Source organism: Lissotriton vulgaris, chromosome 7 (assembly GCF_964263255.1).
Source record: "Lissotriton vulgaris chromosome 7, aLisVul1.2, whole genome shotgun sequence".
Taxonomy (NCBI): Eukaryota; Metazoa; Chordata; class Amphibia; order Caudata; family Salamandridae; genus Lissotriton; species Lissotriton vulgaris.
The window spans coordinates 1,244,546,238-1,244,570,070 of NC_141695.1; the positions used below are offsets into that span (position 1 = coordinate 1,244,546,238).

At 40.6% G+C, this 23,833-nt stretch overlaps 1 protein-coding gene across 1 annotated transcript in view; it reads left to right on the forward strand.

Moving 5' to 3' along the window:
* The window catches only part of FAF2 (Fas associated factor family member 2), a 204,330-nt gene that overhangs the window by 26,003 nt on the left and 154,494 nt on the right, over positions 1-23,833 (forward strand). The window contains exons 2-3 of the mRNA XM_086931758.1: positions 20,266-20,334; positions 20,563-20,697. Coding sequence (XP_086787884.1) covers positions 20,266-20,334; positions 20,563-20,697 — 204 coding nt within the window. The remainder of the gene's footprint in view (positions 1-20,265; positions 20,335-20,562; positions 20,698-23,833) is intronic.

Below are 23,833 nucleotides of genomic sequence, written 5' to 3' on the forward strand. Positions count from 1 at the left end.
AAAGAAATGGCCAGCACTCAGATGTCGTGATCTTATTTATTCCGTTTCCAAACCCCCGACAGACGCGTTTCGCTCAAGGCTTCGTCAGTGTCGTCAGTGCACAAACTTTTTCGCCATTTTAAACAGTCCGCCCTTTCAAGTTAGTAAACATAGACGATGGTACAAAAACTATTTTGCGGCGGCCATTTCATAGTGTGCTAATACATAGTTTCTATTCCTGTTCAGACATGGCGACAGATAAAGTTCTCAGTGCTAATAAGTAAAACAAAGTTTGACATATGACCTAACAATTATTAAGACTAACACATATTTACAATTCTTACATATGTGATACCAGACAGTACTATTTACAAGTTATGCAGATGTGTGAGATGTTATATAGGGGTGTATCCCCGATTCAATATGAGCCATTGTTGTGTGTAAATCCCATATATGCAGGTGACGAAATTATTCAACCCAATGCCCGCTATTTACAAATCTACAATATATAACATATATATATATATATACATATTTTCATCTGTTCGGGCAGATCTTTTCTAGGCTTGGCTAGTTGGTTGCGATTACGCCCTGTATGGGCTTATGATTTACCACACCTTGTCAACTTATTTTTTGGTATCAACATTGTTATCGCATAACTATTCAACATGGCATGAAAAATTAGAATTTGCCAATTTTCTAGGCTGCTTTCAGTTTCTATTTACATAGGACCAAGGAGTCATATTTTGATATACAAACATGTCAGGTGGAATGTCAGATCAGGCTTATATCATAGGTGGACCCACATCTCAGCATCGTTGTTAAGGCCCCAAGGCGTCATCGTTTTGAGGTCCAAAATGTACTTCGATTCCATTATACGGAGGGCTTTTTCCCTGTTCCCCCCCCTTGTTCTAATTTGTGAACCTGGTCTATACAGTAATACATGAGTAAATCTCCGTTGCTATGTAAATGTATTGGCATTTATATAGCGCACTACTTACCCGTAGGGTCCCAAGGCGCTTCGACCGCTGCGAAACCCTTCCTGGCTTCCCTGAGAGATGGTCCCTTAATGGGTATCTCCAGGGTGAGACCAGGCATCCCCGGCGGTCTGGTGGGGCCGTTAGTGAAGATGAGACAAGCTAATGCCCAGAGTGGCCGAGTGTGATCGCTGATCAGAGTGGGCACCGAGGCGAGAGAATTATCGAGTCCGCTGACACTGGTCCAGAAACCTGCCGCGCCGGGAATCGAACCCTGGTCCCGGGCCGTCCTCTGCTCTCGGGTCTGCCGCCTCTAACCAGTGAGCCACACTACTTCGCTATGATGTTGTTCAGCAAATGTCGGGCTATCGGATAGGTTTTATCATTATTCACGATAGCCCTCATGTGCTCCAAGATTCTCATTTTTGCTGGTTTTATGGTACTCCCTATGTATCGTTTCTTACAGGGACAGACCAAGCAGTAGACTGTATATTCCGAATTACAATTCAGATGTTTCAAAATCTTTCTGCTGGGTCTATCCTCACCTGATCTGCAGGGATACTCCTTGACCTTTTTACTGAACTTGCATGCCTTGCAGCGCAAGCAGGGAAAGAAGCCAACTATTTTGTTAGAGGAATTATTGGCTTTCTCAGGAGAGTAATGGCTGTGGACGAGATAATCCGAGAGAGACTGGCATCTTCTGTATGTCACCATATGTCCATCTGGTAGTGACTTTTTCAAGATGTTATCAGTATGTAATATGTGCCAGTTTTTCTTAAACGACTGGACCAATACTCCAGATTTACTATTGAAAGTCGTTATCATTCGGACCTGATCATTATCTTTCCTTGACTACTTGACCAACAGAAGGTCCCTCCTGTCAACGGTCTCTGCTTTAGCACTAGCTTGATCTAAGATGTTCCGGGAGTATCCTCTCGCTTGAAACCTCTCACTAGCTTCTTCCTGTGCTTTTCTAAAGTCCTCGCTTTCTGAGCAGTTTCTTTTGAGTCTCAGGTATTCACCATAAGGTACATTTTTCACCAGACTTCTAGGGGGGTAGCTGGCCGCATGCAATACAGCATTGCCAGCCGTTGGCTTTCTATAAAGCCGAGTGTGGAGATGGTCATTTTCCACAAAAACCTCTAGGTCAATATAACACACACTTTGGTCACTTATGGTGCTGGTAAATTTTAGATTCAGGTCGTTATTGTTAAGAGTTGAGACATACTCCTCAGCCGAGGCCCTGTCTCCCCTCCAAACAATAAACAGATCGTCGATGTATCTGGTCCACATCAGTATGTTTTCACTCCATTTTTCATTATTACCTCCCCATGCCCCGTGCTTCTCCCACCAGCCCACGAAAAGATTCGCGTAGCTGGGGGAGAAGCACGAGCCCATAGAGGTCCCTCTAATCTGCTTGTATAATTGGCCTGCAAACAGGAAGTAGTTATTAAACAAACAGAATCTTATCCTACATAAGATCATCTCGCTATGTGTACGAAATTTTGGTTGTTTTTGATCCAAAAACCATTTTATAGCACACAGTCCTTGTTCGTGATCTATGCATGTATATAGATTAACGACATCCATAGTTATTAATAGCATGTCTTTGTCCCAGGAGATGTTGTCCATGATGCGTAAAAAGTCCTGTGTATCTCTTACATAAGAGGGCAGGTCCTTAACGATAGGTGCTTATTACAGGTGAACAGGCAGGGTCTCCTAGTATGAATTGATCCATCTGTATGGGCACCCCATCCTGTCTCTTCTGTACACCATCATGGGCACTTGATCCTGTTTTCACTTTTTCGGAGGCACTTAGGCTCACGGTCAGTTATTAATTTCTTTTTCACTGTATGACACAAAAGAAGTTACTCTATTCAATAGGTAGTGTCTACAGAACTGTCGGCAAGATTAACGATTAGATGTGTTTTGGAGCCGTTCAGTGATCATCTTTGTGGTTCAATATGATTTGACGTTTGGACAATATTTGCATGGACACTTGTCAATAATCCCTATCGCTCCGCTCTTTATACATTATTGCGGATTGATGTGTATGGTTTCCTTTCTTATTTTAGAATGTGAGGACAACTGAAGACACACTTGTACATATGCTTTTTGTACTTTACTGTTTGTACATGAATACTTGCAATGATACGTTGCTTATTTTCATTCACTATGTGCTAGGACACTTGTCAATAATCTTTATTATTCCGCTTAAACACATTTTTATGTGAAGTGTGAGGGCTATTGAACCTATGCACTTTACGGCTCACCCTGTAGGACTTTTGTAAATATATTTGACTGTCCGTAATTACTTAACGGCATGTTAATTTATGATGAGTAGACTGGATATCACAGTACCGATTTACATTGTGTTTCCTGCACTTGAATTATATATGACAGGATGAATGCTAGGTTTGTGTCTGTTTACTCTTACCAGTGACCATCTTGGCAATATATGTTAAACATTTACTGCAATGTATATAGTATCGTTACAAGATGGCCGACACACTTTGCCATACAACGTTCAAGTCCTGCCTTGATTTTGATTGTGTAACTTTATTCATAATAGCACATCCACTCACACACTCTCATCACACGTGATCAAGGCAAGTCGCCGAAACGCGTTGTGTGAATAAACTGAAGACTTAAGACTACTTCTGGATTGTTGTGTGGTTCCTGAGAGCGTACTAGATACTGGTATCTTGTGTGCAATATATATATATATATATATATATATATATATATATATATATATATATATATATATATATAACCTACTGGCGGTCGCCAGTAGGTATATATAGTTAGTATTTTTAGGTCTCGCCTGTCGATGCGCATGCGCATCGAGCTTGCGAGACTATGGGGGCTTAAACACTCTTTAACCAACTTGCAAGGAATCGTGGCGATTCCTTGCAGTGCCCGTGAAATTTAAGCTCACTGCGCATGCGCATTGAGCTTAAAAGCGCGTGCACATGCCCCCAGCCGCCTGCCTTGCCCACTCTCTCTCCCAGCCTCCCACAGCTCCGCCCCCTCACTTCTTGATTGCACGGCCGCCAGGCCGTGCCTCCCCTACTCTCCTCCCCCCTCCATCCCCTACTCTCCTCCCCCCTCCTCCTCCTACTCTCCTCCCCTGCCTGCCGTGCCGCACCTCTCCCCGCTCCGCCCCCTCCCCTGCCCGCTGTGTCGCAGAACACAGAAGCTTGTTTCCACTGGGGACTTGTTTCACTGCGATCATTCTGGTGAGTGTTTCACTTGCTAGAGAGCACTGCCACTGTGTGTAATAACCGATCATTGGGTTAAATGATTAAATTGGGGTAAGTGACTGTGGCAAAGAATTGCACAAAATGTGTAAAACACACATTTGTTATGTTGGATTGCTCAGTGAGTTAATGCTTTTGGTGCAGCAAGTCGTATTTAACCCACAGGGCATGGATTACACTCGGGTAAAATGTCTGAGATCTTTGTGTGGCGTAACATTTAAATTGCCTATGAGAACCTCCCCTAGCGCTTACGTCACTCTGGCTCCTTGGATGGAGTGGCAACCGAGATCGGCAGTACACACGGAGCACACACATTCTCTTCTACCCGTGTGTCGAACCTTCTTCGGGAACTTGTAGTCGTGGTACCGATATCTATGCGTTTTTTTCCTCCTGTCAGATGTCTCCCGCGGCATTCGTTTCTGGTAAGCCCCCTCTCTTTGGTGTTAACTTTCGGAAAGCGACGCGTGTTCTGTGTTGGCTGTTAATGCTACTTTACGTATGCGCGACAATAGTACTTTATTCTATTAGTTTGGCGTGTAGCAGCTCCCAAAGCAAGGTTTTTTGTTGGATAAATGGCGCTGCTCATGGATATCATTCAGACGGGGTTGCATCAGACGCTGAAATAGATTCCCGAACATGTTATGATTTCTGCTGTAGTAAGAATGACGTGAAGACTAGTTTGTTCGACGTCAGTGCTCAGCGCATTGACATGCTGCTGATACAAAGAAAGTTGATTGGTTTCCAGCGGGGTATTTGGGTGTAGTTTTTACTTACCAATTTAGCATATCCGTTAAGAGAGCAATTGTGTGTCGGCCATGCCATCCTTATTTATTTATAAAGTTTTATATAGCGCGAACAAGATTTTTACCTGTTCTCTCTGATTGGTTGGTTTACTTTGAACTTTATACACTGCCGAAGTACAGTCGGATCACATGATAGTCCACGTATTAACACCACTACAGGGGACAACCCTTTTCATGTAGTGTTTTATACAATTAGTACGAATACTAGTCAAATAACTTTGGTTTGCCTGTAATCGTACAGCCACAGTGTTGCAGACATATGGGCCCTCAGATTGCAAATAATATTTTACTGACGTTTACAGTAAAACCACGGTTGCACTAAGGGTGGAAGACTGATGGACTACATGTGAAACGTAGCCCAGTGGTATGATGCTAGTGTGCAGACTTTCATAGTAATTTAACTTTAGACTTAGTCGAATATTCCCAGTCCAAGGTGAACACCCAGCATTGCTCCCACAAGAAACCCATGGGTTCTTGCGCGCATATTAATCAATTGAATTGGGCATTTGCTTAGTATTTTCTTTAGTCTTCAACATGACTGGAGCAAATCTTCCATCCAAGCCCTAACAAATATACATTTTTGTAATGTATTAAAATGTATGACATTTTGCTTGTTTCTGAACAGTAAGAGATTTTTCATTCTTTGCCTACAAAACAATAATGTTGGCATTTTCCCTGCTTACCTCCCTGCCCGTATTATATCCATTGGTGCCTAACCATCCATTTAACCACTTTTCTTAGGTTATAGCTCCTCTGCCTGAAAACTGGAAGCCAGTTTTCTGTGTTTTTAGCAGCAAGGAAGGTAGTTAGACAACAGTCCATCAGTAAAGTCAGTCAAAGACTAGAGGCACCACCACCACATCCACCACATCCACCGCATCCACCACCACATCCACCACCGCATCCACATCCACCACTTCCACCGCATCCACCACTTCCACCACTTCCACCGCATCCACCACTTCCACCGCATCCACCACCACCACTTCCACCGCATCCACCACCGCATCCACCACCACCACATCCACAACCACCACCACCACCACATCCACAACCACCACATCCACCACCACTTTTACCACATCCACCACCACATCCACCACCACCACATCCACCACATCCACCACATCCACCACCTCCACCACCACCACATCCACCCCCCACATCCACCATCACCACCACATCCACCACCATATCCCCCACCACCATATCCCCCAGATCCACCACCACCACCACATCTATATGTGTGTGGCTCTGTGTGTGTTTAGGTGCAAATACAATGTTCTTGGATTTTCGTCACAATAAAATACACTGAACATAATCTTCACAAAGTTATTTACAAACATTTAAGCTATTGCCATTATAAATTACAATAACTTTTATTTAAGTATTAATTATTTACAAAATTAAAAGCCATTGTTATTTGTAATATCAATACATCTAAGTCACGTAAATACAACACACATTGCATTACAAATGCTATAGGTGTCACATTTGCAAAAGTTAAAACTATTGACATTGTAACTGACAAAGCTATTAATTTTGCTACTTTCAAAACCAACACATAAATAAAAATAGTGTCATTTACAATACCAATAGCTCAAACTTTCCTAATGCGAGACCTATTGCATTTCCAATGCTTGTTTCTCTATGGGACTTTTGAAAATTCTATGTCTAATAACTTTGGCGTTTGTGGACGGAATTGGCTGAAATTTTCAGGAAAATGGCACATTTTGTTTCTGAGCAGCCCCTGAAAATGTGGGGGGGGGGGGTTCCGTCAAGGGGGGGCCGAGAAAAAAGGGGGGTCCCAAAACGCGTTTTTAGCATTGAGTTTTCCATAGGGCGGTTGGCCTCACTTTTAGCTCGAACGGCTGAATGGATTTGCACGAAACTTGGCAAAATTGTAGGGACTGGTAGCCCGATGTGCCTTTGCTATGTCTCAATATATGTGCTCCAGTGGATTTTGAGAAATTAACGTTATAAAAAACAGATATATCTGTGACAGCGCTCCGGTTAGCGCTCCGGTTCGCGTACCTGACGCGTAACGGAACTTCGCGAAGCTGATTGGCTCTCGGGTGTCTGTAAACATTCTAAACAGTCCGGAGCGGCCGCCATCTTGTGTCTCGGTAGGATCGAGACACAAGAGGTGGCCAGAACAAAGTGGGAAATGAGCATAAGGGGGCAGAGTACATCCTCCCTGACCCCCTAGGTTTGATGAGGGGGCTTTAAAAGGGCCTCGCGGGGTTAAAAAATGATAATTTTTATATTGTTTTTTTTGCGGGGGGAGCGCTCGGTACGCGCACCGGGAAGCGGTCCGGGAAGCGTAATATTGGGAAAATAGGATGAAAGAATGTTCAAATATTGTATGTTTATTGATTGTTATTTTTGTTTTTTATTTATTTATTTTATTTAAGTACCAACATGTAGGTACCAATGCAGAGTCTAAAAATAAAAATACATTGTTTCCTTTGTAGATATCTTGCAGGTTGTTTCAGAAGTTATTGAGGTATATGGAATTCATAGCGTAGTCTGTCAGGAAAGCAGAAACACCATGGAGGCAGGAGATGATAAAGAGATGTTAAATACACATTGGAGATGATATAGTGGAAGAAAGGAAGTAACTGTGAGCAAACTTAAAGTTGCACAGTATATTTAAAGTCTGATTTTACATTAAAATCAATTTGCTACTAGTTTAAAAAATACATATGAATAATGTCTCAAATTTTTTTTGAATTATTATATATAAATGTATTCTGATTTATTTTCAAAATTAAAAAGAACTTCTAATAATTCTTGGTCAGATTTTGACTCATTTTCAATTAACACATCCACAGCTTCAACACATTGCAGAAGTTGTCCATTGATTGATCAAATAATTCTGAATCATTTTCTTTGTCTTGGTTGCATTCTGCAATTTCCACGTTATTTTTCTGCTCTCCTTCCATTTCTATGCTGTAAAATGAATTAAAAAAAAAATATCAGTACAGATAGGGCACTGTTGGGTTTAAGTACAGACAGGTAGTTTGGTTTTTTAAACAGTGATTTTTTCGTTGGGCAGTGTATGGTATCAAACTGGAAGTAGAAATATGAAAAAATTTATGAAATAAACTCTAAGTCAATTCTTAATTATACAAGACAAGTCTAACTCCATCCATAACTAAAACAGTGAAGTCTATTTTATTCTATAAGTATTACAGAGGAATAGTATTTAACTATCAGAAAATGTTTTCCTAATTAGCTTACAGTACAGAACATACTTCAGTTTTTAAAATAACATCTTACCTTTCAAATAGAACTTCAAGTTATCAGTTGAAATGTACTTCAAGAAGTAGTAGTCAAAATGGCTGTGTTTCTCTCTCTTTCTTTATATATATTCAGGTACATAACCAATCAAATGTCATGAAATAATAGAAGATATTGAAAGTAGCATTTTGATTGGTTGTCAATTCTAACACTTCATAAGTGTTTTGGTTAGGTAATTTACCTCAGGATATTTAATCAGGCTTACAGCATAATTTTAACAATGAAATTCCATCAAATTTGGGGAAATGGTAGGGACTGCTATGTAGTAGGGGCTATTCTATATTTGATGAAAGTGTCTGTAGTTGTTTTTCTGTAAATTACTTTCCCACCTTTTTTTATCGAGCGCTTACCGGTGCGCTCCCCGGTACGCGAACCAGCAGCGTTACGGGAGTCCTCCATTTTGTGTATTGGTAGAATTAAGACATAAGATGGAGGACAAACAATGTACGGAATGGGTAGAAGGGGGCACGGTAGACACTTTGTGACCCTCTAGGTTTTCGGAGGGAGGATTAGGATGCTGATACATGCAAAAATTAAGAAGAAAAAAAATTCAAAGTTTCGCGGGGGAGCGCTCGGTACAAGCACCGGTAAGCTAACCGGGGAGCGTACTTTAGTGAAGAAAAAAAAGGAATACATTTTACATCTTTTGATATTTGCTATTAAAAAACCATTGAAATTCACTGAAAAAACCATAGGTTATAGACCATATATAGTTAGGAATTAGCATTTACAAAACCTTGAAAATTCACTGAAAAAACCATAGGTTATAGACCATATATAGTTAGGGATTAGCATTTACAAAACCTTATTTTACTCGCACAAAACCATTGAAATTCGCATATATAGTTAGTTGCACTAACTATATATCGCGCACCCGCAATCCACTGCTGATGATGTCACATATTACATCATTCATGACATGGTCAGTGACATCACTGATGACATCACTGATGACATCACTGATATCTCATTTGACATTACTGATCACATCACTGATGACATCATTCATGTGATAATACGATGAACCTCTTCAGACTCTAATATAACCTTAGATATACTCAGTGTAAACAGACACTCACAGACTGTCACTCATCCATGGAGTTACTCACACACCTAGTCAGTCATGCAAAGAATCAATCACACCTCCATTTCCTCAACTATACAGTTATACACGCCTTACTTATTCAAACATATACTAACACATATTTACTCTCTTATACAATCCCTGATACAAGTTCACAATGATCCATACAGGCTCCTATGCACAGTTATTTATATATGTCAACTCTCACATGTACTGTGTTTTACATATGTACTCACTTCGACATGTAGCACTGAGATATCCATTCACTCGCCAATACACTCATACACACAGTCAACTGCCCATACAGCTGTTTCCACATGCACTTTTGAACCCATACATCTAGTGAATCAACTACTCACACCTCTATGCACAGAGTCATACACCTCCCAGCCACCCACACACACACTCAGTCTCCCATACAAATACTTGGGCAACCAATCAAAAACCCATATAGTTACCCATATAGCTACTGATCAACACATGCAGCAGTTTACAGAACAACAGACATAATAATGCACAAATTAAGACAGTTTAGTCACTAACCCATGCACTCAGTGAGACACATTTAATCACTCACTCATACAGTCAGTCATGCACCTACTGAATCCTTCATCCAGACACTTATACATCCACTCATTCTTCAATATGTAAGACATATTTTAACTTTACAGAAACATACAGTCACTGGATGTTGTCATCAGTGATGTCATCAGTGATGTCACTGACCATATCATGAATGATGTAATATGTGACATCATCAGCAGTGGATTGCGGGTGCCCGATATATAGTTAGTGCAACTAACTATATATGCAAATTTCAATGGTTTTGTGCGAGTAAAATAAGGTTTTGTAAATGCTAATCCCTAACTATATATGGTCTATAACCTATGGTTTTTTCAGTGAATTTTCAAGGTTTTGTAAATGCTAATTCCTAACTATATATGGTCTATAACCTATATTTTTTTCAGTGAGTATATGTGTATATATATATATATATATATATAGTCAACAAACAATCCTTCTATGAAGAAGACGCCGCACACTGCCTCGAATGTTGATTTGTTTAGTTTATTTTCTGTAGGTTCCCCACCTACGCGTTTCGGACAGGTAACTGTCCCTGATCACGGTTACAAAACACATGTCCATCATTTGTGTTTACTTTAAATAGCTGATGACACCACTTAGCTTGTAATGATGCATTGTGGGCTCAGTAGTTATGGTTTGAAATTATAACCAAACAATGCACTGTCTTTTGCCGGAGTGTTGCAGTTTGCGTCACAACTTGGGCTAGTTATAATGTTGTCTTGTAATTTTATTTTATTTAATGCGCGTGGTGTATTTACAACAACGCGTTGTTTATCACCGTTGTATTATATCAACATATTCGTCCGCGCAGATTGTGGCTGTTGTTAATAATGGACTGAGTGTCCATGTAAAAGACCTGTGGCAAAATGCCAGCTAGCTTAGTTGTGTCCTTTTGTGCATCTCTCGCAGCTAATCCAGTGCATAGAAAAAATCATTGTATATTCTATATCTATTGCATGCAATTCATATCTTTCATACATTCTTAAATCATTAGAGTATTATACAGATCTTTGAAGTGTTCAGTTCATTTACGCAAAGAGAACAGTCATAAGTGTACATAAAGTTCCTCATCGGCGTTGAGACCCCAAGGGTTTCTAGTTTTGAATCTTATTATTAGTTTTGATGCGAGGCGCCTTAATTTGGTGATACGATCACCTCCTCTTTCATTCTCGCCCACTATGGCAATGCCAGCGTATCTCATGTCCTTCCAAGTTTTTCCTTGGTGAGTCCTCAAATGTTTGGCTGTTGCGTAGCTCAAATCGTTGTTTTGAATGGCTCTGGTATGTTCGAGTATTCTCTTTTTGAGTGGGCAGACTGTTGAACCAATATACTTTTTTCCACTTTTTTACTTTTTTGAAGTGGCTGTTAACTAGAGTGTCTTGAATAGACGGAGCTTTTCGGTATATTCAAGACACTCTAGTTAACAGCCACCTCAAAAAAGTAAGAACTGCAAGCTGGTTTGAGAAACGTCAACAGGGATTCAGTAAATGTCAAACATGTAAAGCATGTAAAATTGGACAAAACTTAAAAACCTTAAAAGATCCGAAAGGTAGGACCTTTGAAATAAAGGACAAAATAACTTGTGAATCACAATTCGTGGTGTATCAAATGGAATGCTTCTGTGGAAAAAAAGTATATTGGTTCAACAGTCTGCCCACTCAAAAAGAGAATACTCGAACATACCAGAGCCATTCAAAACAACGATTTGAGCTACGCAACAGCCAAACATTTGAGGACTCACCAAGGAAAAACTTGGAAGGACATGAGATACGCTGGCATTGCCATAGTGGGGGAGAATGAAAGAGGAGGTGATCGTATCACCAAATTAAGACGCCTCGCATCAAAACTAATAAGATTCAAAACTAGAAACCCTTGGGGTCTCCACGCCGATGAGGAACTTTATGTACACTTATGACTGTTCTCTTTGCGTAAATGAACTGAACACTTCAAAGATCTGTATAATACTCTAATGATTTAAGAATGTATGAAAGATATGAATTGCATGCAATAGATATAGAATATACAATGATTTTTTCTATGCACTGGATTAGCTGTGAGCGATGCACAAAACGACACAACTAAGCTAGCTGGCATTTTGCCACAGGTCTTTTACATGGACAATCAGTCCATTATTAACCACAGCCACAATCTGCGCGGCCGAATATGTTGATATAATACAACGGTGATAAACAACGCGCTGTTGTAAATACACCACGCGCATTAAATAAAATAAAATTACAAGACAACATTATAACTAGCCCAAGTTGTGACGCAAACTGCAACACTCCGGCAAAAGACAGTGCATTGTTTGGTTATAATTTCAAACCATAACTACTGAGCCCACAATGCATCATTACAAGCTAAGTGGTGTCATCAGCTATTTAAAGTAAACACAAATGATGGACATATGTTTTGTAACTGTGATCAGGGACAGTTACCTGTCCGAAACGCGTAGGTGGGGAACCTACAGAAAATAAACGAAACAAATCAACATTCGAGGCAGTGTGCGGCGTCTTCTTTATAGAAGGATTGTTTGCTGACATTACTTGCGAGGGCGTCCTAACCCTCGCCGCCGGCACCAGCTGTAAAGCTGCTCCTCTCGCTTTGGGACATTTGCTATATATATATATATATATATATATATATATATATATATATATATATATATATATATATATATATATATATAGAAGTTTGCTCTAGTGTTTAATCTGTTGGGAAACGAAGGACAAAGAGTTTATGATAATCTTGTGGAAATACAACCACTGGGCGAGGATGCTGGAGATTGGAATGTATTAGTGGAAGTGCAAAAAAAGATTGTCTAAACAATTTTTTGAGGAGCCCAGTGTCGTCTTAGAACGCTTTAAATTTGTATTCCCGCAAGCAAGACATAGTTGAATTAATAGATCTATATGTTGCAGCTTTGAGAATTTTAGCTAGTACTTGCAAGTTTGAGAATGCCGTTGATCAGTATATTTGGGGCCACATTATGTTGAATTGTTATATAAAGAAAGTACAGGAACATTTGTTGTGCTGTACCAATCCTTCGCTGGATCAAACACAAAAAAAATAGCCACGGCCATAGAGCGATGTCTAAAGTCAGTTAAAATGTTGTCAAATACTGGTTAATCTGAAAAAGTTGATGTTGGGTTTATAAAACAAAAAACAGGATACTACTAAAATGGGAAATGCTTTGTTACATGGTGGTTCTTGTTATAGATGTTTTTCACATTATTATTTAGTAACAAGTGTCCTGCACAAGGAAAAAAGTGCAGTAAATGTAATAAAGTTGGGCATTTCATGAAAGTGTGCTCACAGATGTCAATGCAAGTTGTTTCGGAAGTGGAACAACAGGAGGTGATTAATTTCAATTATCATGATGTTGCAAATATTTCCAACACTACTATATATACGGTGGCTTTTAATGTGGGTGCGGGTCACATGGCAAGTAAAAATGGCCCATATTGTGATGTAAGAAGTGGCGGGATTACCGTGAATATTATGGTTGATTCTGGGTCACCAGTGACAATGTAGTCTGAAGGAACTTTCAAGGCTCTTCGGGGTGATATGCATCTTAGTGTACCCGATATTAGAGCGATGGCCTATGGTGACAGAGATTGAGACCTTAAGGTTTTTTGACGACAGTTTGAATTTTCATGACAGAATCATTAAAACTAAAATATATGTGGCTATGAAAGGAAAGGATATTCTAATATGGATCGATCAAGGGAAATGGGGAAGGATTTTGAGGCTGGGTACACTTACCCCCATTATTTTGGTTGATGGTGTGTGTAACATTTGTGATATGGGTGTTATACTAAAAAAAAATCCATAAGTTTATGCAGACAAGATTGGCGTAGTGAAGGGGTTTGAGCACGAGACTGTATTAAAACATAATGTTACACCTGTGTTACATGAGGTTCGTTTGTGTGTCAGAGAAGAGTTGAGGAAACCTCTTGACCAACTGTGTGCGGATGGGATTATTGAACCTGTGAATGTGGCTGAGTGGGTAAGTGCAGTGGTTATATTAGTTTGTGTGGATTCACGCTCATTAACCCCTTCCATGCGGCCGCGATTCCCCTGGTGTGCTGTAAACAACACGAACAGGGGCGGGCCGTGACGAACCCCAGCCGTCATCAGCACACGAGCACCGTAGTGCATGACGGCTGGGGTTCGTCATCAGCATGGAAGGGGTTAAACAAAAATATTGTTGTGGATTGCCATTCGTTACCGAAAATTCATGAAGTGTTAACAACTTTAGGAGGGGCAAAGTATTTCAGCAATATAGATGTAAAAGCAGTGTACCATCAAGTAGCTCTAAAGAGAGTCTCATATTTTGACCACATTCATAACTCCTTTTGGTGCATTTTGAATATTTAAGCTTACCATTTGGCCTAGCACCTTCTGCTAGTATACTCCAGAAACTAGTGTATTGTTCAATGATATTCATGGAGTACAAGCATTCCAGGACAATATTTAAATTTTTGCTAAAACAATTGAACAGCATAATAAGATTTCAGATAAGGTATTGTCCACTTTCTCTGATTGTGGTATGACTGTATTGCGTGACAAATGCGCATTTGTAACCAAATCTGTTGTCTATTTGAGACATTGTAAAAAACCAGGTGTGAAACCCTAGGATGATTTAACCCCTTTGATGCTGATGACGAGCTGAGCTCGTCATCAGCCACGGGTGGCGTGTGCTGATGACGAGCTGAGCTCGTCATGTAACGCAGCTTTTGAAAAAAAGCCGCACAGCGCAAAAATTACCGCAGCAGCGATGCGGTTAATCAAAGCCTTGAGGGATCTACCATTCCAGCTGAATAAGGATGAATTAAAGTCATTTATTGGATGGTGCGATTATTATGCAAGGTTTGTGAGTGGGTATGCCACTCTAATGGAACCTTTAAAAAACTATTGAGGAAGAAGGAAAAACTTGTTTGGCAGTGTAAGCAAAAACATGTTTGATGAAATTAAAAGAACACTTGCTAATGTGCCAGCGTTAAAAACCTTTGTGGGTGGGGCTACTTGTATTATCTCAGCGGATGCTAGTGCTATAGGTTCAGGTGCATTTCTTTGTCAAAGGGTTAGTTCTGAAGAACACCTGATAGCTTTTGCATGACAGATTCTCTCTGAAGTTGAGAAGAAATAAAGCACAATAGAGAGGCATTGGCTAGTGTGTGAGCCATTGAAAAATATAAAACCTGTTTGGGGTACAACGTTTGTCTTTATGTACGCAGCTTCTGCCAGACTTATTCGTATTCTGTCTAAACTACCAGAATACAATTTTGAAATTGGATACATAACAGGAGGAATCAGTGCCCGTGCCAGTTGTTTATCTAGAGTGCCCTTGGAACAAGTAACTGAAGAGTCCTTTTGTTTGGATCTTGAGTGTGTTGTAGCAGGTGTCGAAGTAGCAGAAGTATGTCAGGGAACCATCAGTGAGGGAGAATGGAGTAAAGCATGTGCAGAGGATCTCATTTTATTGAAAGTAATTGAGCATGTCAGGAAGTGGTGGCCACCGCTAAAGCATTTACAAGGAGAATTGCATTGTCATAGTTAAATTGTCATCTCAGATCATCGTGGAACCTGCGATTTTCTTTTGTTTTTTTTTGTTTTTTGGAGCCGGTAGGTTTATTTCTCCCAATAGTTTGAAGTCTAAGATTATCAGATTAGCACATTCTGGACACTTTGGTACCACATCCACTAAGAAAATGTTACGGCAACAATTTTGGTGGTTTTATATGGACAAACAAGTGGAGGGGTTTGTAGATAAATGTGAAGAATTTTCCCTTTCCAACGATCACTGGAAAACTAAAGAAGTTCCTTTAGTACCTACTCCTTTTCCTGAGTTTCTGTGGAGCAAATTAGCATTGGATTTTTCTGGACTCATTTCGTTATTGTCGGAGGACAATAAGTATATGGGTGTACTGATAAATTATTCTAAAGGGGTTTATTATAAATATGTACTCTTATAGCTATTGAGTTCCTTAGTAAGGTGCATTGGAAGGCAACCCTTTAGAATTGGTCACTGATAACGGCGTGCAACTGGTGTTGGAGAAAATGGATGTTTTTTCTTTAAAACATGATTTAAACATTAGCCTATGGCTCTTTACAGTCCAGCGCTATTGGGGCCATTGAGAGGGTGAATAGGTTGCTTAAAGAGGGAGTTCAAACTGCTCTTACTTGTAGTGCAAAGGTTGAGAAGTTTTTAAGAAATAAGGTGTTGGCTTATCACAATGCCCCTCACAGTCACCGGGGTTTCCCCTTTTTCGTCACTGAGGGGTATAGATGCCAGCACAGGTTTGTTGCCTATGTGGTTGGATTATAAAGCATCATCAAGAGAAAGACCAGAACAAATGACTAGTGATGAGCTCAGGTTGAAAGGATTCAAAACAAGATGTAAAACTATCATGATGAAGCTCATGGTCTAAGTAATGTTGAAATCCAAATAGGTACTTGGCTTATGTTAACTAACCCGAGCACCAAGAGATCAAACGTGGATTTTCATTATAATTGCCCATTCAGAGTGTAAAGTTGCTCGTGTTTTGGTACAACTGATGGATGGACGTTGGTGGTCAAAAATGAATTTGATTGTTTTACAGGATTTTCAAAAGAACATTATTACTAGGAAGTTGAGTATTCCTGATGATACTTTATTTCCTGTAGGAGTTCTACTGGAGTGTGATCTTTCAAAATAGAATAATACTCTTCATGATGATAAGCATAATGCTCAATGTAGTGAATTGAATGCTGTATCTTCTTTTTTTGTTCTTCTGAAGTGAAGTGTCTACAGGTCATGGAGAAAATCAGGAGGGTGTGTCTCTTGCATACTCTCATAATGGATAGGGACCTCTAGATCAAGGGAATGTGACTATTACTACCAGATGTGGACGTGCATCTAGGAAAGTTATTTTCAAGTATATGATGTATAAAACATATTTTTTTTAAATTATTTTTTATTTTATTTTTGTTGCAGTGCTGGAGTGTTCTGTTTTTCTCTTTTTAGTTTTGTTTGATCTATATTTTAGTAAGTTGTAAGAACTGTCTCTAGACTTAATTACCCGAAGTTATATTCTGGGTTTCTACTGCTGTATTATAATTTATTCTGTGTACAATTGTATATGGGGAGATGTTGCATTCCTGGAATGTTAGAGCTCGAGCGTGCTGTCTAATTGGTTGCATTCATGCATTCTGACTCGAACATTTGGGGTTGAGTCAGTTCACAGTTGGATCCGGTCTGCATGGACGCAAGCTCATTGGCCGCCTTAATAGTTAAGATCTTTATTTTAATAAAGACATTCCTTCTTACCTGAAGCCTTTGGACCTTCTTATTACACTTGTATCTATCATAATACACAATACACCATGTTCTTTCTGTCCTAATACCCAGCCAGCTCTTCTCAGCTGTTGTGTAGCTAGTGGTACCTTCTCACTTCTATCTCTGAACACATCCATATGAAAGTTGATACAGCAGGATTTCTACTCATACCAGTGTGCTCAATGGTACATTTTTAGGTTTCAGCTCTAGAGGACATGTATGCACTTTCTCGAACTGACAGACACTGTATGTACATCATGGGCTCATAGCCTGCCCATAGGCTTACCATTTGCTGGTACCACGGACACTCCAATTTTCTTGCTCCCCATTTATGAAGGGCATGTGTACCTCGTTTGACTCTTAATGGTTTGGGAGCAGTGTGTACAAACATATAAATAAAAAACCATGGGAGATGGCAAAAGCTCGGAGCTTGGCGATTGCAGAGAACTATTGGCTTTTCCAATGCTTGTTTTACCTTGCCAGAGCTGGCAATGTACTTATTTTTGCTAGAGGCACATCTGATTAGACTACCTGGATTATTTCCAAAGCAAAATCAACTGGAGGAGATTGGGGATAAACACCAGCGAGAGTGGCTTAGTAACCGCAACACCGCGCATACGGGCGAGGCGTGTTTTTTTTTTAAGGGGGGGTCAAACGTACAAGAAAGAAAGCCGGGTGATATATGCACTCTTATAGAGTGTTTAACCAAAAAGAAAAAAGTAGGTACCAAAACGTGAGAGGTGAAATTATACTAGTCAGCAAATCAAAAGGGTGGAATAAGTCTCTGCTCCAGGTGAGTAACAAAAATGAGAAGAGTAGGGAAAGCCACTAAATAAGAAGCATTCAAATGAGTGTGGTAAAAAACAACCAACGATAAACGATGGGCTGATGGTAGGCCCTTTTTAAATTCACATTAGGTTTTTCGCAACTAGACAGCTAGCACTGTCTGACAGGTGGGACCTAAAAAGCAAGGATTGTTTCACAACAATATGGTGTTTTTTGTCCTGCTTAAAATAGTGCAGATTGGGTTTGTGTTTTTAAGAGGATCAGCCTTTGTATGCAGGTGCAAATTGAATACTATCTTAGCTCTTTACATCTGAACAGATTGGTCCTGTTTCCTAGTACCAGGTTAAGGCGCTGGCACATATTTATTAGCTAACATCTGTATAATTGGGCAAAGTAGATTAGATACCAGGTCCCCTTTATTCTCTTCCCACTTTGTTTAAGGTAAGAATTGAATTGCTCTGCTCATCCACAAATAGAGAAGGGTTCTCCTCTCATCCCATGCAATGTGCCCAAATATATAATTTGTTTCTTTCTATTAACATTTTGCTTCACTCTTCTAACTGATTGTTGCCTTGCAGTTGAATCCTGGATGGGTGATTATTATTGCCATCTTTTTCTTCTAGGACAGAGATATTTCACAGTTCCTTATGTTGTTAAACTCCGTGCGCTGTCGGTCTTCACAGCTTTGGCCTGGTGGTCATGACTGGCAGCATGGGCACTTGAAAGAAACTCTAATTTCTTTTTTTTTCTTCTCATTTTTAAAAATCGGGCCACCAGTAAAATGCATTTCCAAATGTAAAAAAGGGAAAACTGAGCCTTACTAATAATCTAACTTTTATTCAATGTTCAGCGTTCCTCTTTTGACTGACCTCTCACTTAAGAATATATTGCTTCACCGTAGTCTGATCTGTTTCACATTGAAAATGTTGACTTTTTCTCTTGACTCTGTAGTAGCTCTTTCCTCTGTGTATTCCCAATTATTCTACCGTCTTTATTCCACTTCTGCGGTCTCTGCACTCAGTATTGCTCTCATCATTTTTCCCATTTAAGATTTCTCAATTTTTAGATTTTTTAGTTTCTGTATAAGGTGTTGCTTGCATTTGTAGTCCTTGTCTGTTGTTTTCACTTTAGTTTCAGTTGATCAGCCTAGCTGTTCTCTTTGCTATTCACAATTTATCTTAAAAGCCCTTCTGTCTCTCTGTTTACGTTTTTACTCTGTTTCTTGTTGGCTCCAGAGTTCAAACTTTATGGATTTAACTTTTGCCAGAAGCAATTTATTATCTATGCTGTTGTTAAAGGGTTAGTGTTTGCTAGTCCACTGTGGTTAATTTTTTGTTTCATTGTTTTGATATATGTATATGTGATGCCTCAACTAACCATTTTATGGATTCGATAAGTAAGTGGTCTGGACATTTACTGGTCTGGTTTTAGTGATTTGCATATGATGTGAACTGACTTATAAGGCTGTACCAGTAGACTACAGACTCTGCCAAGTTACTTTTGCAATTACGTACTTGAAGCCACATTTTGAATTGAGCATGAGCAGCTGTTTCTTATTTTTGGACTTGATTGCAGTATTCTTTGGCGCAGTTATGAAGCGTTACATTCTGATTGACAGTAAGACTGAAGGTGGTTATCTTTGAGTTGTAGCTCACAATTTTCAAAGATTATCTACTTGGAGGCCTGAGTGATTCCAAAGCTTCTGTTAGGCACATATGTTGTAATTGTGTTAGATCATCTGATCCCTGTGCTGCGTTATCTGAACCACTACTCTGATAAAAATCTTGGTCTCAGCCATGTGTTCTGCACGTTAGATTGCCAATTACCCCAACCCATCTAGTTTAGCATTGTAAGGCTGTGCAGGAGCTTGATGGGCTCAGTGACTTCTGTAAAACCGAGTGAAGTCCATAAAGGTTCTTAATGTGACATTCTCTTACATGGCTAGATATTTATAGACCCTTAGAGCGGGGCAGAATCTGCTATATGTAGGCTCTTGCTGGTGTCTGACATATTTGCCCCAAACATACCTGCGTTTCAAAGGCACAGGCCGGTCTGTAAATGTATGTTATCTTATTTGCATGTTAATGTCCTTCAGATAACATTTTAGGCAGAAGATGCGTGCTTATATTTAATTGCTTTTATCATTTGTTTCTTTTGTCTCCAGGATTTGACAGGCATTGAGTCTATGGAACAGTGTCGTCAGACTCTAGAACAGCATAACTGGAATATTGAGGTATTTTTCCATGCTTACTTTAGGACAGATTGAACTTGAACTGTTGTAGGTCAATTTAGCGTTGGCAGGATCTGAAAGTTTACATAAGGATCAGTTGGGATTTAACTATGTCCTTTTTATCCTAGCTTCCTTGCTGGGAACCTTTTTTTCCTGATCTGCTTGTTTCGATGTTCTCTTCTTGTCTCTCTCATCTGCATTTTTATTCCACTTTTGTGCCTCCTTCTCCAGGCTGCTGTCCAGGACAGGCTTAACGAACAAGAGGGTGTTCCTGCCGTGTTCAGTCCTCCTCCAGCCCGGCCACTTATGGTGAATACAGCAGACCATAGAGTTTACAGCTATGTTGTTTCCAGGCCGCAGCCAAGGGTAAGTAGTTCACAGTACTATCCTTTTTTAGCCGATATGCATTTCAGGCCGCCATGCTGACGTTTTGGTACAGGAGATGGAGACTGTCAAACTAATCAAAATCGTCAGCGCCAAACCAAATTTTTAGGAACCACAAGATTCAGGTGCATGGAACTTGTTTTAATAAAAAAGTATACCTAACCTCGCAAATCAAACTATAAATGCAATGTCTATACTCAAAATATTTAGCCGTTTTTTAGGTCTCGCCTGTCAATGCGCATGCGCATTGAGCTTGCGAGAGATATTGGGGCTTAACTAGAGCTTAACCATCGGGCGATTTCATGCAGTTCACGTGAACACAAGGACATGCATTCTAGCCACATGCACTTTTTTAAAGTTATTTCATTGGCTCTTCGCTTTAAGTCCTCCCACCCTCTCCCTGTCCAGCGCACGCCTCCCCCAGCGTGCCCTCGGCCTCAGGCAGGCATTTCTCCTCCCCTAATTATTTACTTCGCATTTCTCCTCCCCCCTCCCAACTTTCACTTTCACGGCCGCCAGGCCGTGTCTCGCGTTTCTCCTTTTATTTTTTTTAACTTGTTCCTATTAACCTGGCTGTTTGACATGGGGGTGATCCGGTTTGCTTGTCGATTCGCTTGTGTGCTCATAGTCAAGCCCATCCACGAAACATGCAATTTGGCAGCGGACAAGGATCACAAATCTGTCCATTCCCTTAACCTTTCAAGACAAACATACTTCACTTGGGCTTGCTTTCTTTCTTCTATTCCTCCCATTTGTATGTCCCGTGTGTATTTAATTCATATACTCTATTTGCTTTCATCAAAGTGGTTGGGTGCTTTTTCTCTACTTTTGTATCTCATTCGTGCCATATTGAGAGTTCTGGTCCCTGGAACCCTTTTGTGTTGTTAACTTCTCCTCCCCTAATTATTTACTTCGCATTTCTCCTCCCCCCTCCCAACTTTCACTTTCACGGCCGCCAGGCCGTGTCTCGCGTTTCTCCTTTTATTTTTTTTAACTTGTTCCTATTAACCTGGCTGTTTGACATGGGGGTGATCCGGTTTGCTTGTCGATTCGCTTGTGTGCTCATAGTCAAGCCCATCCACGAAACATGCAATTTGGCAGCGGACAAGGATCACAAATCTGTCCATTCCCTTAACCTTTCAAGACAAACATACTTCACTTGGGCTTGCTTTCTTTCTTCTATTCCTCCCATTTGTATGTCCCGTGTGTATTTAATTCATATACTCTATTTGCTTTCATCAAAGTGGTTGGGTGCTTTTTCTCTACTTTTGTATCTCATTCGTGCCATATTGTGAGTTCTGGTCCCTGGAACCCTTTTGTGTTAACTTTCTGCGTGCTGTACGCACGCGCTTTTCCCGCCACAGGCACCATCTGCGTCCACATCAAAGCAATCGGCCTCCCTCCCACTGGCTTCTGAAGCTTCCCCTAGCATGCGCTCGCTCGGCCTCGGGCATTTCTCCTCCCCTAATTATTCACTGCCCACGGCCGGCCAGCGATACTTTCTGTCTCTCATTTCTCCCCCCCCCCCCCCCCCCCCCCCATCCCCTGCTTCACATGAACGCTTGTTCTCAAGGCTGTTTCTTGGTTGTCCAATAATATGTCCATGTCAGTAATGAAGGATGAACATAGAGAAGTTCGTTCCCGAAATCCATGCCATGCGTCTTTGGCCTTAACGTTTCTTTAAAATATTTACACCGTTTTACGTTCACTGCTTCTCGTATTCAGCAATGTACTGCATCAAGGATATAAAGTAAAAATGTTCCCAAATTGTATCCGTTCTACACGTTTGCACTGTACCAATCTCTTCAACAAAAGCCAAACCACTCGGCTTTGCTCGTTTGAAATGACCCCCCTCCTGACTGGATACTAAAATAATTCCTTGTTCTGCATTATGAAATCACTCGTTGTTCGGAAGACATCGGTTGCAGCGCTCACCTTTTGTATAAATCATTGTTATAATGTTTCTTAGTTAAGTTGGTTCAATTTAAGCCAACAAAAACTGCAAGTCCCAGAATTCATTGATTTGTTTAATGCAACTCAGAGCACGTGGTATTATGCCCCCGTCATATTGTTCAGGCACCTTGCCATGGTTGGATTCCTGTGAATCCCGCACCTTTTAATGGGGGCAAGGGCTCTCCTTGTGTAAAGCCTCTCTCTATGCCCCCACACTTGCCTTGCAAACATCAGATGACGTGTTACCAGACATCCACAGCAACAAGCATGTTCTCTAGTAGCAGCACGCAAGAGTAATTAACATCTAGGGATTTACCAGCTGATATCAGCCTGTACTTACACTTGCTTGTCTTTTTACCATCTGCTTACATCACTGTGCACCTTGCCAGGGATTCTATTTTAGCCCTACAATGCTCGCTTCTGAGTAGAGTATTCATTTTTCCTATTAACCTGGCTGTTGACATGGGGGTGATCCGGTTTGCTTGTCGATTCGCTTGTGTGCTCATAGTCAAGCCCATCCACGAAATATGCAATTTGGCAGCGGACAAGGATCACAATTCTGTCCATTCCCTTAACCTTTCAAGACAAACATACTTCACTTGGGCTTGCTTTCTTACTTCTATTCCTCCCATTTGTATGTCCCGTGTGTATTTAATTCATATACTCTATTTGCTTTCATCAAAGTGGTTGGGTGCTTTTTCTCTACTTTTGTATCTCATTCGTGCCATATTGAGAGTTCTGGTCCCTGGAACCCTTTTGTGTTGTTAACTTTCTGTGTGCTGTACTTATCAGTCCATATGCCACCTGGAAAGTCCTCATTGAATTTCCATGCCCTCTGTTAGACTCGTTTTTTGTGTCTTTCTGCCCTCTGTTAGACTAGTTTTTCCCTTGTTTTTCAGCCCTTCTGCCCTCTGTTAGACTCGTTTTTTTTGTGCCTTTCTGCATCACCACAGCATCACTCAGCACCACCACAGCATCACTCAGCACCACCACAGCATCACTCAGCAGCACCACAGCATCACTCAGCACCACCACAGCATCACTCAGCGCCACCACAGCATCACTCAGCACCACCACAGCATCACTCAGCACCACCACAGCATCACTCAGCGCCACAACAGCATCACTCAGCGCCACCACAGCATCGCTCAGCGCCACCACAGCA